General features: G+C 36.7%; 1 protein-coding gene across 4 annotated transcripts in view; it reads right to left on the minus strand.

The window, feature by feature from the left end:
* The window catches only part of TJP2 (tight junction protein 2), a 128,079-nt gene that overhangs the window by 7,176 nt on the left and 102,578 nt on the right, over nt 1–18,325 (minus strand). For all 4 annotated transcript variants that reach the window (XM_036737825.1, XM_036737824.1, XM_036737827.1 and 1 more), the window contains exons 12-18: nt 14,911–15,019; nt 14,089–14,299; nt 10,128–10,315; nt 9,177–9,272; nt 8,959–9,038; nt 6,488–6,698; nt 2,390–2,490 (exon numbers count right to left, since the gene is read on the minus strand). In XM_036737825.1, coding sequence (XP_036593720.1) covers nt 2,390–2,490; nt 6,488–6,698; nt 8,959–9,038; nt 9,177–9,272; nt 10,128–10,315; nt 14,089–14,299; nt 14,911–15,019 — 996 coding nt within the window. The remainder of the gene's footprint in view (nt 1–2,389; nt 2,491–6,487; nt 6,699–8,958; nt 9,039–9,176; nt 9,273–10,127; nt 10,316–14,088; nt 14,300–14,910; nt 15,020–18,325) is intronic.

Below are 18,325 nucleotides of genomic sequence, written 5' to 3' on the forward strand. Positions count from 1 at the left end.
CAACAATGCATCTCAAGTACAAGATGATCACACCATAAAAACCCAGGACTAGAAGTCACTGGGAAGTTCCCAGTGACTGGGGGAAGCTATAGGGGTAACTTCTTTTTTTTTTAATAGTATGTTATTTTTTTCAATTACATATAAAGATGATTTTTAACATTATTTTAAAAAATACTTGAGTTCCAAATTTTCTCCTTCCCCTCCCTAAAATAGTAAGCAATTTGATATAGATTATAGATGTGCAATCATGTAAAACATGTTTCCATATTAGTCACGTTGTGAAAGAAGAAATGGAAAAAAACCCCAAATGAAAAATAGTATGCTTTGCTCTGCATTCAGACTCTTTCTCTGGACATGGATAGCATTTTTCATCATGAGACCTTTGGAATTGTCTTGAATCACTGAATAGTTAAGTCATTCACAGTTGATCATCATACAATATTGTTATTACTTTCACTTTGCATCAGTTCATGTAGGTCTTCCCAGGTTTTTCTGAAATCTGTCTGCTCATCATTTCCTATAGTGGCAGCTCCTTTTTCAAAGTCCCACTTGGAGTTCAACTCCCAAAAGTCTTTTTCTGCCTCCCATCATTCTCCCATTAGCCCTTGGGGGTTTGTTTGGGGACAGCTTCTTCAATAGCCTCCCTTTGGCTTGCCTGCCACCTTCCCTTTGTCTCCACTTCTGATGAAAATGGACTTGGCCCTACATATACATTTTTAGTGTTAGAGTTATTCATGAACTTTTTAAAAAAAATATTACTTGGACAGTGGTTATTTTCATACAAGCAAAATATTTTGATTTGTGTGTGGGGTTTTTTTAGGAGGAGATGTCTCACTGATTCTACACCAAAACTTTGTAAGGGTTGGATAGGGTGGAAGGGGGTGGGTTTACTTTGTTGTAAGGACTTGATCTGTCCACTACGTTTTTCTTCCTCAAGTAACCTCACTCACTAGAAGCTATACTAGTTTAAAATACTTCCAGCACTGACTTAGCTATTCTCAGCAATAGAAGGATCCAAAACAGCTCTGAAGGACACTATCCAACCCCAGAGAAAGAACTGATGGTGTCTGAATAGAGATTGAAGCATACTTTTTTTTCCTTTATTTTCCTTGAGTTTTTTTTTTTTGGTCTATGTTTTCTTTTACCATATGACTATTATCAAAATATTTTGCTTGACTATACATATATAATGTATATTGAATTGCTTGCCTTCTCAATGGGGGTCTGGGGAGGTGGGGTAAGAGAGGGAGGCAGGGAGAATTTGGAACTCAAAGTTTTAAAAACAAATGTTAAAAATGGTTTTTACATGCAACTGGGGAAAAACAAAATACTAAATATAAAAAAATACTTCAGCAAAGGAGATTTTGTAACTACCCTCTGTCACCTATTCCTTCTTCCTCTGCCCCACTTAATAATATTTGATTTTTTCTAATTATCTGTAAAGATTCACTTTTCTAAGATTTTGAATTCCAATTTTTTTCTCCTTCCCTCCCCCCTTCCCAAGACAGCAAGCAACCTGATATAGGTTATACATGTACAATTATATTAAACATTTTCCTACATTAGTCATGTTGTGAAAGAAGAATCAGAAAAAAAGGGAAAAAACATGATAAAAAAAAAGTAAAAATAGTATGCTTTGATCTGTATTCAGACTCCATAGTTCTTTCTCCAAATGTGGATAGCATTTCCCATCATGAGTGTTTTGGAATCATCTTAGATCATTGTATTGCTGAGAAGAACTAGATCTATCGAAGATGATCATCACACAATGTGACTGTTACTGTGTACGATGTTCTCCCGGTTCTGCTCACTCAGCATCAGTTTATATAGTTTTTCCTGGTTTTTCTGAAATCTGCCTGGTTCATCATTTCTTATAGCACAACAGTATTCCATTACATTCACATACCACAACTTGTTAAGTCATTCCCCAATTGATAGGCATCCTCTCAGTTTAGTCACCTGTTCCAAATAATCTCTCCTTGTCTCTTCTCTAGGCAATTGATTTCAGGTTTGTTTTTCTTTTCTTTTTAGCTTCTAGTCATACATTTTAAAAATTATTTTCATCACTGTCTTCTGAATTAGCTATTTCTATGTTCTTCCTGCCTCTCAAAAACTATACTCTGACTTGTATATAAGGGAATTTTAACACTACTTTGTATCTTAAAAGTAAGAAGAGAAGTGCATGTAGGGTTTCTATACATTGTATGTGGCTTTCTTTTCCAAAGTCCTTTACATTTCCTATTTGTTGCAAAAGGATTTATTAAATTCAGAACTGTGCTAAACCTGTTTAATTCCATTTTTATGGAAATAGGTTCATTATATCACTACTTTGTTTAGATTCTGAAAATGAAAAAGTTGGATGGAGTAGTGGGACGTCCTTTTTACGTACCTTTCCTTCAGACACCCAGACTGCTTCTCCTTGCTGCTGTTGAATTAAATCTTTTAAGCTGCCAAACCAGCTGTCATTGGCTGAATTGAGATTGATTGTACCTATTGAAAATAAAGACGTATTTTCATAAAATGACCATATTTTCCTAACTAAAGATATTCTACTTAAAACATTGTTATTCCATCGGTTCTGTCATATTCATAAAAACAAAGATAGCATTTTTGCTAAACATTTTATATATGTTAACTCACTTGATCCTCACAATAGCCCTTTGTGGTAGGGGTTATTATTATCCTAACTTTATAAAAGACAAGAGTGAGGCACAAAGAGATTAAGTGACTTGTCCAGGTTCACACTACAAGTAACTGTTTGATGTAGCATTTGAACTTGGGATTTCTGATCTATGTCCAATGTTCTATCCTCTGAGCCACCTAGATGTGGCTAAATAAGAAATTTTAATGGCCATTTTAATATCAGACATAGAACAAAATTAAAACTTAGTAACTTAGCTGTTAAAATCATAAGCATCATAGATTTAAGACAGACCTCTAGGTCAGCAAATCCAGCCCTCTCAGTTTTCATATGAGGTAATTTGAGACCCAGAGAGGTTAAATGATTTGCCTAAGGTAATATAGAAAGTAAAATTAGTGAAGTTGGGATTCAAACTCAGGTTCTCTTATTCCAAATCCAGTGCCTTCTTACTTTGGTATCACAAAATTGCATTTGTGGAGTTCCTATTGAAATTTCTATTTCAGAAAAGTTCTCTTAAAGACATCATCAACAACAAATGTAACAGCATATTTTCAGAATCACAAAATATTAGGTATGTTATAAGTGACATTCCTTAAAAAAGGACTATATAAACACTGCTCATTTGTCTATGTAAAACAATGACATGCTTTATTAATATACCTTTGATCCAATTTAATAAAAGAATACAGTGAACTCCTTTCATGAAAATCTCAACCTGTTTCTAACTTCTAGTCTTTAGAGAGTTGCCTGAGGCTCAAAAAGATTAAGTAATTTGCCCATGCTGGTTAAATGTCAGAGTTAAGTTGTGACCTCAGGTCTTCCTGACTCCAACTATCCACTATCTCAGGCTGCCTCTCCTAGGTAACATTTATATCATTTAATAATGGAGAAAGCATTGGACTGTGAAGTTTGAATTCTGCTGCTGACACTTCCTAGTTGTGTGAACCTCTCTGGGCCTCAGTTTCTTCATCTATAGCACCTAGGATATTAATAGAATCTCACTCAGAGAATTGTTGTGAGGCCCAAAACGAGAAATCAAAAATGAATTAAGCATGATATTAAAAGAATAGGCAATTCCCTTGCCTGTGCTTGGATTGCCCATAGCAATTTAATCCTAGGCTGGTTTAACAATTTTCAGCCAAAGGCTTTATGGGCTATTGCCACCTACTCTGAGTTGGGAGGTGTTCAGAGAATATAAATAAGTAAGCCTGAACAAAGTACAATATTCAAAATATAATTTAGAAGGGATATCCTCTAGCTAATGAAATGCTTTCTAAACCAAAAAATATTTTTATCATCTGTAGAATTTTAGATTATTTACGACCCTGCTACCCTCAAGCAAATTTGTCCTGTACTAATGGTATTAGATTTACCATACTTGTAACTTTATGCAAACACTTTTAGTATTTATGAAAATTTAAAAGGACAACATTTACAAAGACTATCTTTTACAATGTGGCAACAAATGAACATTCACAGGACAGAAAAAAACAAAGAGGAGAAAAGATGAAGGAGATGACGCTAGGAATAGGGCAATCTTACTGACTTTTGCACGGTGATGATTCAGAACATTAAGTTCATTGGAACATAATTCTTAATCATTCTCAGAAAACTGGCATTTATAGGTCTAATAATAGGTCTAAATCAGTCATGCAAATGATAGTGGCCACACATAAAAGAAGACAGGCAAAGCAAATAGAAAACAATGACAGTGTTCTATTATTTTATTTCTGTTAAAACATGAATGTACATATGTATTCATATGCCTGTACACAAAGGTGAAACTATAACGATCCATGTAATAAGTAGATCCAGTCATTAATGATGTCTAAGGTTTTTTTCCAACTCTGAGATTGTACAGTTTAAATAATAGAGATAAACATGACAAACTACCATGCACTTAAGCACTATCATTAGTGGCATATATCACTATTTTTTTTTTGATGAAATCCTACTGTTGACCTTTGGAAATCTCAAATCTCAAGTTGTCCAAAGAAGCTAGAAAATTAAATATATTGTGCCAAGGCGGGGAAAAAAATCAAACCTCTTGCACTTGTCATTTGGGGATAAGCTATTTTATCTGGAAATTTCCAAGAATAATTATGATTTATCATTTCCTAATTATGGTCCTATATGATCTGTGCCTTTTTGCCATCTGTGGCCATATCACAGCTGTATAATATAAAAAAAAATGATCTGAAAGTAAACCTCCTAAGCTCACACTTTAGTATAAAATGGAAAATTCTAGAGGAGCATTAGGGTACGGAGATGCTGTTTTTACTAAGTTACAACTTGGTTTCTATCTGGAGCTAAATGTAAGTACAACAGACTCTATATATAGATAAACTAAAAAGGGCAGAGAGGGTGATGTGTATTCAATCTATTTAGGAACAAAATAGAAAAAAAAAACCAAAACACATATTCCTATTATAAATAAATAGTGTTGTTTTTTTAAAAAGAGAGCACCATAACAGTTAATTTGCTAATATTAATATGAAGGCAACACTTTACTGTTGATTCCTTGTTATTTGGGGTAGAGTGAGAAAAGCTTAAAAGTTTGTGTTAAAAGAAAAAAAACATATTAAATGCTTCGGTAAACTATTATCTTGGAATCAGTCTTTTCCAGTAGAAAAATCAGCAATTCTGGTTGTTGATATGTTGTACTTTTGTCATTTTCACCAAAGTCCTACAAAATTTACTGATGCTTTAAAAAATGTACAACTTAAAATAAGTGTATGCCCTAGGTTTGGATGCCTAGGAAATAACCACAATCACATAGTAATTTACGGTAGCCACATAACTTATATAAATCCTCATAAAAGAGAAGCATTGTGGCAGAGTGAATACATAGCCCAGCAAAAAAAAACAGGAAGCCCTAGGCTCAAGTCTTGAATCTGAGACATGTTGGTTGTGCTATCCTTCACTCAACCTCTCGCTGGTCTAGGTAACTCTCTAAGACCATCAGAAGCAAAGAAGCTGATAACTTGTGTTGGTACACAGACTTTCCTCACACGGGGAGTTGACTATATCAGTGAAATCACAGGCCCAGTCCCTATCCACCCAGATCTATACTAATATGAATATAACCCCAAAGTACTTCTATAATACGCACATTCTAAGACTTACAGAAAGTATCAAAGATCTAATTGCTTTCATGAGTAGTTTGGACTAGATGGCCCTCAGGCCCTTTCCAACTCCCAAAATTCTATGGTTCTATGAAGAATGCCCATTTCCCCACTAAAATACCATCATACCACAGAGTGGATCTACACCCACTTATTTAGACCAAGGAGAACACAGACATCGAAAGGAACCAAATATGATAAATGATTTCATCCACCAACACACATTTTCATCAAAGACCAACACAAAAAGCTCAAAAGAGAAAAGCTTCTAGATTTGGAGCACACAAACTTGCCATCTAATGGCAGAACATATGGGCAATTAGTTTGAAGCCCCACAACAACAAAACAAAACAACAAAAAAAAAAAAACACCCTCTCTGCTAGATACAAGCAATTCTCTTACAGTAGAAAGAGTACTGGCTCAAGAGTCAGGGGATGGGGATTCATATCCCACCTCTGACACCACCTGTGAGATCTTGCTTAACCTCCCTGGACCTCAGTTTCCTCATCTGTAAAATGAGGTTACACTGGATGGCCTCTGGGGTCACTTCACTTCTAGATCTATGAAAAAGAATTCATGTATCATGGCACATTCAACATTGTAAGACTACATTGCTTTTCCCAAAGTTTCATAAACCTTTTCCCAAATTCATACTTAGTCCTTCCCTCCCCAACTCTTCTTGCCCCACTTGTTGAAGCATTCCAGGTCAAAATGTACTTACCTGTAAAAAGATGGGCACAAGTCTTTTTTAGTTTACTGGCTTGATCGTATAGCTTCCGAGAACTCTTGTTAGATGTAGGATTCAACCTCTGTCTCATTGTTTTCACTCCCTGTCTAGAGTCTGGGTTGAAGAAGATCACAATTGGGAACCACTGGGTATAGTTTAACAAATCCACAGCTTTAGGGGTCACATCCAGAAGTGCATGCCTATCCTGTTATGAAAAGATGGAGAATATTTTTATATAATAACAAAAGAAAAAGTTGGTATAAATAGGCTTAAGGCAATTGAACATTTGGAAACCAATAATATGCATGATGGTAAGCAAAAGCAGCAATAGCAGCACACATTACGAGGAGTTCATAATCACCCAAAGATAATAAGGAAAATTTTTTCCAAAACATTCATGTTTTCCTCATTATACTTTTTCCACAACGTATCTTAAGTTATCGGCACATTGCGAGGACTCCGTTAAGAACACATATACTCCAGAAAGGCCCCCTTCCCTATTCCCTACAAATATACCCAATAAGTCCACTTCTGTAAGAAAAAACCTTCACCTGACCATGCCATTCTCTTTAAATGATCATCCTATACCTCCCTTTCCTCTTACAACCAAACACTTAGAAAAGGTTATCTAAACTTGTTGCCTCTACTTCTTATTCCTCTAACCCCCACCACTTGACTGCAACTTCTCTATTCAAGACCACTAATATCTCTTAATTGCTATATATGTCTTTTCTCCATCCCCATTCTTCTAGACCTCTTCAGCTTTTGACCACTCTCTTCTGGATACTCCTTCCTCCATTGGCTTTTGTGCCTGTTTTCTCTTAGTTTTTCTCTTTGTCTAACCATTTATTTTTCAATTCACTGTATCTATTGTAAGCTCTGTGAAGTATGGGTATGCCCTAGAGTTTTGTCTTGAGCCCTCTTCTCTTCTCTCCCTACACTCCCAGCATGATTTTATCAGCTCCCATGGGTTTAATTATATCTATCCTCATCTATCTTGATTTCTTTGTTGCACTTGGTGCTACCAGTCATTTTCTTATCTCTGAGAGGTTTGGGTTTTTTTGGGGAGTGGAGGGGTGGGAGGGGTGTGACACTGTACTCTTTCGGTTCTCGTACCTACTTGACCACTCCTCAGTATCTTGCTTGATCATCATCAATGTCCTTTCCCCTAACTTTAAGGGGAATTCTCTCTCTCTCCTCTCTCTCTCTCTCTCTGTATGTATATATATGTGTATATATACACACACACACACACATACATATATATCTCTGATGACCCCATCAATTCCCACAGGTTCAAAACTCTTACAAAGATGATATCTCAATTTACATAGCATCTACATATCTTTCCTGGGGTCCAATTCCACATCACCTAACTTCCCATTAGACATTTTGGATTGGATGTCCTTTAGATATCTCAAACTCAATATGTCCAACATAGAAGCTCTCATTTTTCTACTGAACTCAAGTTATGCAACATCAACTACCTTGGATGTCACCATCTAGATCTCCCACAGCCATCTCAAACTCAATGTGTCCTAAAAGAACTTATTATCTCTTTCCTTAAATCCATCCCTTCTCCAAATTTTTCCATTTCTAATGAGCATACCAACATCCTTCTAGTCACCCAAGTTAACAATGTTGAAGTTATTCTCGACTCTTTATTCTTCCTCACCTCCTATGCATTATCTGTTGCCAAATCTTGTTTTTACCTCCCTGTGATATCTCTCACATATTTCCCCTTTTCTTATTTACACAGTCATCATCCTAGTTTAGGCCCTAATTATCATTCGGCCACACTATCCCACCTAAACCTCTCCTTGTTTCCAAGCCTTTCCATTCTCCACATAGCCATCAAAATATTTTTACTTTTTTAAAATAGCATGGGTCTGATTAAGCACTTCCCTACTGCCTTTAGGATAAAATATGAACCCTGTTGTTTGATATTTAAAGGACTTCACGATCTGATTCCAGTCTACCTTTCCAGGCTTATTTCCCAATATTGCTATTCACATATTCATTATTCCAAACAGACTGGCCTACTTGCAGTTCCCTATAGGCAACATTCCACCTCCCTTCTTGGTACCTTTGCACATACACTCTGGCTTCCGTGCCTGGTTTCCTTATAGAAACCTCTCTGAATTGTTTGCTCCATTTACTCCTGATGAAAAACAAGTTAGAAATTGAATTATCTTCTTCTTGTTCTTCAGTTGTTTCTGTCATGTCCCACTCTTTGTGATGTGATCCCGTTTGGGTTTTTTTTTGGCAAACCACTGGAGGGTTTTGCCATTTCTTTCTCCAGCTCATTTTACAGATGAGGAAACTGAGGCAAACGGGGTTAAGTGACTTACCTAAGGTCAGACAGCTAATAAGTGTCTGAGGTCACATTTGAACTCAGGTCTTTCTAACTCCAGGCCCAACAACCTATCTATTTTACCATCTACCTGCCTCCTGAATTATCTTACCTGTTCAATAATCTGCCTCACAGTATTCAATCGCACAACTCCACTGGACTTCTCAGATCCTGCATCTTTTGGTTCTGTCTCTGTGAAAATAATGTTTTTGGTTTTAGAGAGATACACTTTGAGAGAGAATATAATATTTTGTATACATAAATAAGTAATTAAATAATTGAAAAGGCACAAACCCAAAAATGAAAAAAAAATATGATAGTGAGACTTACTAGCAGTTTGAAACACTTCAGGCAATTCATTGGCCAACTTCTCCATAGCGATATCAGCTATAGGTCCAAACAAGACCACAGGCCTCTTGAAACCAGCTAAAGGAGACAAGAAAAGTCTTCAGTATACATATACAACTGTCTGACTGTTAGGGCAATTAAAATGGTTTTCTAGACTCTTTAGGATAGTGAAATTTGATGTGAGAAGCTGTGTGGACCAGGCAACAAAAAAACTGGTCTCTGAGTCAGGATGACACGGGTTCAAATCCTACCTCTGACATATGCTGGCTGACTTTGAACAAGTCACTTAACCACTAAATATTCCAGGCAACTTTCTCCAACTTTAAGTTGCAGAACAGGTTATTAATTTGCTTTCGCAGAAGTTTCCTCATTGAGAATTCCCTATACTAATGAAATCACAGATCTGGTTTGAAAGAAACCTTTTTTTTTCCCCCAGAAAGAGAGGAAGGGTGAGAGAGGGGGGGGGGGGGGACCGGGAATGAAGAAAATAAAGAAACCAGGGAATTAAGTTTCTCAAGCCAGGAAAGGATAGGATCAGGGCTCATTCCATTGAGAAAGTGGGAACATAAAAATCAGAAAAGATTCAATTTTAGACAAAAAAAACCCTTTATTATTATAAACTTAAACACCAAAAAAGAGCTTTTCCATACAAACAGATCACAAAAAAAGAGGGCTGTCTGTAAAACTGAATATTCTTTAATGTTTGCTGTTCTTTTGTGATGACAAACTTGAGAAGAGAGTTAGGACTTTAAAAGAAAAAAATGGAAACCTGAAAATATTCCCTCAGAGAATTTCAAAAACACTTTTACTAAGAAATTGACACAGTTTATTGTCTGGGTAATCTCTGATAAACTAGATCTTAACACAACCCTATTCTGAAGGAAAACAGGCCACCACAAAAGAAAAAAAGCAACACATTTCTATATTCCTCACCCTCTCGAAGTAGAACCCTTTCATAAGCTGGGAATTTGGTGCTAACAGATACTACGGCAGTCAAGTCCTCTCGACTCTTCCTCAGATTCTTTTTCATTCCAGATCTCTGGCCACGCATTCTCCAGAAATCTGCCCTGTCTCCAGAGTTGTCTCTCTGAGCATTCTGTACACTGGCCATTTGTTCAGCTCTAAAAATAAAATAAAATAAAACAAGGAATTAAATTTCTGAATCCAGAAAAGGACTGTGTTAGGTACATGTTACACAGAGAAACTGGGAACTTACACAGAAAATATTCAATTGTGAACTTGTTAAAAATTTTGTTTTTTATTATGAACATTTTATTATGCCAAAAAAAGAGGCATTTCCAAAAACACAAAAAAAAAAGAGGATTGGTGTGAAAATGTGAATCTCAATTCACATGACTTGGTTTTTTTTTTAAAGTATATAATAAATGTCACACATTACTTTCAAAACTGCTCTCCTGGTCTCTACATGTTTCTGAACTTCTTTTTATTTCCTTCTGTTTTCAATTTCAGGTTTCAATTTATTTTTTTTTATCACCATCACTGCTACCTCCCTTTCCCTCCAAATCAAAAGGTGAAAAAAAAAATCCTTGTATTGACTAAGCTCAGCCAAATAAAATGAGCCCACATGGTCATGTCAAAAATGTCTCTTTCCTGCATCTTAGTCCATCATCTGTCCAGAGATTACCATGCTTCATCACATGTCTTTTGGAGACATGGCTAGTCATTGTATTGGTCAGAGTTAAGTTGTTCAAAGTTGTTTTTCTTTGCCATGATCTGGTAAAAGAACTGTTCTGGTTCTGGTTCACACTGCCTCAGTTCATATGGCCCGGAATTCTCTGAAATCATCTCTTTGGTAATTCCTTATGAAGCAGTAATATTCCATTATATTCCTATATCAAAATTTGTTGAGCCATTCCCCAATTGATGGGCTCTTAGATTCTAGTTCTTTTTTTTCCTCTCTTTAATCTCCTCCCCTTTAGATTCAGGAAGTTTATTTTGCTTCCAGCTATTCCCTCTAGTATTATCTACCCCTTTACTAACCCTGCCCACAAAATGATCCCTAACTGATGCCCTGGTGAGTTTGTTTTATTTCTGCACCAAACTTTGAGTGTGTTCAACCTCACTTTGTCCATTTCAGATAAGTGATGTCCATTGGATGCTCACTTTCCTCCCTTCCTCCATTTTTGTATAATCTTTTCCCATATCCCAATTAATAGATATAGAAAGATTCCCTCCTACCTTCTTCCACTTTTCTATATTACTATATTTATTTCCTTTACATTTTTATCTCTTTCCCCTTCTCACACCCACAAAACAAAATCACTCCTCCTTCAGGAGCTTAGACATTTTAATTTACCTCCTTGAAATACCCTTTGAGCAACAAGTTTTGAAGAGACATTGCTCTCCTCCTATAAAAATGGTAGTAACTTTATATAACCATAGAACTTCTTCTGGTTGATCAAATAAAATTTTTAAGGTTTCTCTTGATTCTTATATTTCTAAACTCCTACTTAGCTCTGATCTTCTCATTAGAAAAGCTTAGAAATCCTCACTCCATTAAAGGTCTACCACCCTACCCTGCCCGGTCCCTGTCCCTCCCCCTCTCCCATCACATTCTCTTCTCCTAGAAAAATTATACTCAGTTTTATGGGGCACGTACTTCTTGGTTGTAAGTGTATATACATATATATATGTACACACACACACACACACACACACACACACACTACATATATATATAGTCCTTCAGAATACTGTATTCCAAGCTCTCTTTTAATTTCTAGTAGAAGCTACCAAGTTTTGTGTCAATCTGCCTGTGCTTCCTTGGTAAATGAATTTCTCCTTCCTAGATGTTTGTAATACTTTTTTCTTTAACTTCAGAGTCCCCTAGGACTTCTCTTTTAGGGGTTTCTTTCAGATGACCAGTGGGTTTTTTCTATCTTTACTTTGCCTTTTGATTCTAAGATAATGAGCAACTTTTACTTATGAATTCTTGAAATATGTCTATGCTTAATTTTTTTAATCATTGTTTTAGTGGAGTCAAATGATTCTTAGATCATCTTTATTTGACCTATTTACCAGGTCAATTGTTTTTTATAAGATACCTTAAATTGTCTTCTATTTTTATAATCTTTTGATTTTGTTCTAATACTTCTTGCTTCCTGCTACCTCATGGGGTCACTGATTTCTGTTTGGTCTATCCTGGTTTTCAAGGAGACCATTACTTAGGTTTCCTATACTTAGATAAATGAAAGTTTACAACTTTCTCTTCTAAGTTATTTATCATTTCAATTTTTTCCTTTGGAGTTTTCATTTATTTTTTATCTCTTGCTTCATCTATTACAGGTATTCATTTAGTCCTTTATGGAACAATCCCCTCATCCCCCTCACCACACATACACCCCTTGTTTTTTTGTTTTGAATATCTGCTTGCATTTGCTAAGGAATTACTCTCTCCTACATTTTTAGGGACTCTTTATATCAACAATAATATTTTTATTCTAAGTGCATCTTCTTTGGTTTACTCATCTCTCGAGTTTTACATCATGAATTGGGGCTTTATTTAAGTGCCCCTTGCTATGATTTTAGGTGAGGTAGTCAACCCTATTTAGTCTTGTTTTGGGTCATTCACTTCTTGTACTGACTTCCATCTTCTAGAGTTGGCCCTCCCCAGAATCTTCCCTTGGAGCCTCTGGGCTGTCCCTGAGTGCTACTGTGACACACTGATTAATAGCACTCTTTAGGGCTTCCAAGGTGCCTTCTATAGGTTACTGACCCTGAAATGTGCCCCTCCCCCCCAAGGCTTTCTCTAATGAGTCTTCCCCTCTTGTTACCAGACACAGAGCTTAGCAGGCTACACATTTCTCTGGCCAATTTCTAGTTGCACTGAGAGGCTATTTGCTGATTGCCCCATTTCCCATAGGGTCATGGCTGTTTTTTTTTTTTTTGTGCAATTGTGGGGTAGGACAATTAATTCAGTTTCTCATTGGATTTCTAATTATTATTCAGTTTGGTGTAAATTTTGGGTTTTTGCTAGAGTAGGTATGTGGAAGCTGGATGGTCTTCTTTCAGGCAGCCATCTTGGTCAAAAATAGTTATAAACTTAAGCAGTTTAACAGAATCGACAATTTGATAACTTTTATGCCTGAAGAAAAGATACAATATAGTAGTAAGGCTAAAAAACCAAAACAGACTAGCTAAAAAAAATTGGTTGAAAATGTGTTAAAGGAGACTCAGATGCCTTTTACTCTAGAGCAGACTGGTATTAGTCAATATAAAGAACTTTTAAGAACTACTTAAGTCTGAGCCATTATTATTATAGAAAGTATTTGCCCTCTAACCAACCCACAGAGAGGTGAAGGATTGAAGGTACAAACTGAAACATATTTTTGGGACATGCCATTGTGGAAATTTGTTTTGCTTAGCTTTGTTACAAGGGTTTTGTTTTCTTTTTTACTGGAGAAGAAGAGAAAAAAATCTGTCAATTAAATTAAAAAAAAAAAAGTACTTGCCCACTAAGCTCCACTTTTCTGGGGCTGCTCAAGGTCAGTGAATCAACAAGTATTTACTGAGTGGACAAAAGGTTCATAGCCCTTTTCCTGGGAGTTTGGATTGAATAACAAACTCAAGTTCCAGACAAGAACTGCTCATTCCTAATATGTACATTATGTACTCTTAGTTTCAGCCGTGTACAGTAAGAATAAATACTGCCTTGGAAATGATTCAAACGTCAACATGAGGTGGAACAGTTGTGTGCATGTCAAACATACATAACGACTGAGCTGATGGATCCATTACAGCTCCTTTCATCTTTAAGCCCAATTTACAGGAAAGAGATGAAGGCAGGGTACTTCATGATAAATTTGATTAGATGACCCAGGGTTTGAGGATTTTTCCTTTTATTCAGTACTTATGAATGTAGTATTTCACATACCTGCTTTTATTTGGAATTATGCCTTTTTCCAGTTCATTTCCAATTCTCACAGCCAGCCAGTTACCCAGCTTGCCATCATACAGTGTATCCACTACCCTGAAAATCTCCCCTCTTGTGAATGCTAAGCTCTGAGGTGATTCTTTTTCACATTCAAAGTGGCTCCTGATGAAAAACGAGTCCCCTCTGCCACAGGCCAGAATGTCCCTATATACTGAAAAAGACAAGCATCCTTTAGATTGGCTGACCATGATAATCCCTCACTGTCTATTACTTTCCATGTCCCTATGAAATCATCTTCTCTTGGAAGTCCAGCTCATTACTGAAGAATATGATAAATGCCTTTCCCTTTTCTCCATTACCCTGCCACAATTCAAAGCTACTGGGACGCACCTCTTCCTCTTTATGACAAAAGGCACTAATGAATTTACATTGAAAAAATGGCATCCACCCTGCTCCTGAAGCTAAAAGCTAGAGACCCAACCATGCTTTCAGTTACAGCTCCTCAAGGAAGCCTCTCTGTTAAGAAATGCATTTATTTTTAAGTCCACGCTGTTAATGAAACCATATTAGTAACATATACACACAGAGCTGTGCTTCCCTGATTTTTTTCCCCTCCAAAGGTACCCCCCCACCATGACTCACTACACATTTCATGAGCCTGCCCTCTTACCACAAGAGAACAAACTTTCCTTCATTTTATCTAACAACAAAACTTTTTACTGTTAAATTTTTTCTGCATTTTCCCCTGACAAGTTAGGGCCTAAACAACCTGCATGCAAATGACCAAACCATTTTTCTCAACATAAAGAAAGATTTCCTTACCATCTGCTCTGCTCTGAGCTAAAAGAGTCACCATTTCACCTTTGGGAATTTCTAATAGATAGAGAACTGCATCCTCTCGAACCAAGCCTCTGAAATCCTGAGAGTTCACCTAATGCAAAAAGAAGTAAGTAGCAAAGAGATGATATTTTTTGGACATAAATTATTCTTCAATCCCTTTTTTCAAAAAATACAAGGCTCTCTTACTCAGAGCTAACCCTAGGTCAGGGATTCTTAACTTTTGGCAGTCTTGTGAAACCTTTGAACCTCTTCTCAGAATGTTTGAAGGAAGGGCTGTTTTTGTTCCTGTTGTTTGTCCTTCACTCTCAAAGAGGACCATGACATCAGGAAGGTGTTGCCATGACATGCAAGTGAACTGGATTTAAGTGAGGGAGGGTTGTTCAAGGTCAGCAGCCTTAGTTTTTACTCCAGAGCCATCTATGTCCAGTGGCCAGATATAGATCAGGAGGACTGGAGATGGCCCTCTGAAGGAGAGGCTAAAATTCAGCTAGAGGTTACTAAAAATAGATAATAAACCAAGCCCACAAGTTTTCCCCCATCCAAAGCCTCAACCCGCTGAAAATAGCCTGTGGACCCCAGGTTAAACTCTGCATTTCTCTCTTTCATTATTTTCCTTACCAGTTTTGGTGTGTGCCACCTTCTACTCATGTTTGCCCAAGCCTCTGTACCATGATGCTCTATCCAGCCTGACTACCATGGCTGCATCGATCCTTTCTCAATCCCTTCCCTAAATTTCCACTTTACCTGATTCATGGCGATTTTTACTATTTTTTTTAATTTTTTCATTTTTATTAATTTATTAAGTGCCCGTTACATCTCAGGTACTGTATTAAGTACTGGGGAAACAAACGAAGGCAAAAGACAGTCCTTGCTTTTGAAGAGCTCCCAGTCAAATGGGGTAGACAACATACAAACCAGATAAATTAGAGAAAATAAACAAAGGGAAGGCATTAGCATTAAAGAGGGTGGGGAGATCCTTCTTGTAGAAGGTAGGATTTTAGCTGGGACTTGAAGGAAACCAGGGAAGACAGGAGGGAGAAAATTCCAGGCAGGAGAGACAGAGAACATAACATGTCCATGTCCCTTCCCCCCCATGCATTTTGTATTCTATTTATACTATTATGCTCTGTCAAATTCTTTTTAAAGTTTTTTTTTTTAAACTATGTAGAGTTCTATAAAAGAAGCTGTGGCATAGTGGTTAGAGAGCTAACCCAGGAACATTTGGATTCAAGTTCTATGTCTAACACATACTGATTATGTGACCCTGGGCAGTGTTCTAAGTAACTCCTTAAGCTTTATAAGCACAAGTGACACTGACCTCCATTGGTAGAGGAAGTTTCCTTAACTGAGAAGTCTAGCCCCTTTCCTATAATTCTGAATAGAAGACTACCACTTTATTTTTCAGCACAAACTAGGTGCAGAATATAAGGAGGCAAGTCAAATCTAAATGTAGTTCAAATAAAAGGGACACAATTTGTATTTCTAGTTCTGGATTTTGAAAGCTGATTGGGACTGGTAGCTGAAAATAATTTTTTTTAAGTCTACCATAGGAAAAAAATGATATGTATACTAAAGACTCTTCAATTTTATAGAAATGAATGGAATGATATTAAGTAAAATGTGGGGTAGTGGTGGTAATGAGGAAAGGTAGCATGGGATGGAGACAGAATGATGGACATCATAAGCTCTAACAAGAGTGACTGAGCAATCAAATACAATGATTCTGAGTAAAGAAAGGAAAGAAAAATGATTTTAAATTAGCATGGGTATTAGTTAGTCTAAACATATGCTTGCCACTTTTTTTGGTCTCAACTGAAGATATTACATATGTAAGGAACTTCCCAGGAAAAGAAATTTCCTTCACCAAGGCAAATCAGCAACTCTTCTACAAGTTAGAGTATATTACAGAGTTGCTTGGGGCACAAAGAGATTAAGTTGACTTCCTCAGGATCACACAGCCAATATCAGAGGCAGTATTCAAAGTTGGGTCTTATTGTTTCTATTTGTCTCTTTCTCCTTCTCTCCTCCCACCCCCAACCCTCTAATAAGGTCATGCTACCTCTCTTCATGGTAACTCTTGCCTTTAATGAAACTGCATTATGTATAAAACAAATAACTTCTTCAGTATTTAAAAATACTTCCCCTTCATAAACAGGATTGTAAAAGGGAAAGTTTCCCTTGGTCACTTCTAGGTTGATAACAGAAGGAAAACCTTCAGTGTAACCTTCAGTGTAACCTCTGTCCCATCTATCATTCAACAGCATTAATTCAAAACCCAAAGTGCTGTAGTCCTAGCATACTTCTCTGTTATTACCAAAGCACACTTGTCCTATTTCACCATATTTCAGTTTATAAAAGTAAAAAGGTGAACTGTGAAGAGGCACCACAAACTGGAGGCAGAAGAGATTAGTGTATGAAAGTAATTAACCTTACTTTCAATATGGGCACTGGTAGAGCAACTCTGAAACAAACTAAATTAAGAAAAGCAACCGTGACATTTCTATACGTAAGGTTAGACTGTATAATGCTCTCCAACAAATATCTTCTTTCATTAGTTATTTAGTAGTCAAAGGGGTGTATCCATGTCTGTTCTGGGCCTGAAGAGGATTCTGTATCAGCTACAGATTACAATTCATTAATTCAACTTAGTTGCTTCTCTAGCACAAAAGGCAACACCATTCTCCTCTGCTTTGCAGAATTAAGTGCTTTTGTGGGGGGAGGGGGAGTAATTAATACAAAATTTAATTGGGCATAAGAATAAGAATAACCTACTTCCTGATCTCCAGATAGGAGCACTTAGTTGGAAAAGTTAGATCCTGCAGCTTCTCCCACATTGCCAGGACGACAGTAGGAAACAAAACACTTTGTTAGGTATAAATGTTGAATGTTATTACTTTCCACACACTGAAAAAACCACTGTGTCTTTAATATCTGATGCAGAGATCCAAGTATTCCTTAGATGAGCTTTTCAGGTTTGTTACTGGGATTTAGATTTGGGGAGCATTAAAAAAATGTCTCTGTCTCCCAAATTTCTAGGTCATTGTATCATTTAGGTCTTGAATTATTCCAGATATTCACTCTTCTCATGTGTACATTTCTTAAAAGTTACTATTTGTTTGGTAAACTTTTATTATTCTGAGTTACCCTTCAATTGTGCCTAATACCTATACCATTTTGAACAATATTTTTTAGTGTCATGTGCCATCTTTTCAACCTCACTCTGAGACTTCTGTAAATTTACCCTTCTGGAATCTCAACTGGTACCAGTGGGGAGTCTACTATTTCAGTGGAAAGCATTAACAGAGCTCATGATCAAAGTTTGCCTTTCATTTGCTCCAGAAATAATACCACTTTCTCCCACAATGGAGCCAATAGTGAGAGAGAAAGAAGACTATCC

Source organism: Trichosurus vulpecula, chromosome 9, assembly GCF_011100635.1.
Source record: "Trichosurus vulpecula isolate mTriVul1 chromosome 9, mTriVul1.pri, whole genome shotgun sequence".
Lineage (NCBI taxonomy): Eukaryota > Metazoa > Chordata > Mammalia > Diprotodontia > Phalangeridae > Trichosurus > Trichosurus vulpecula.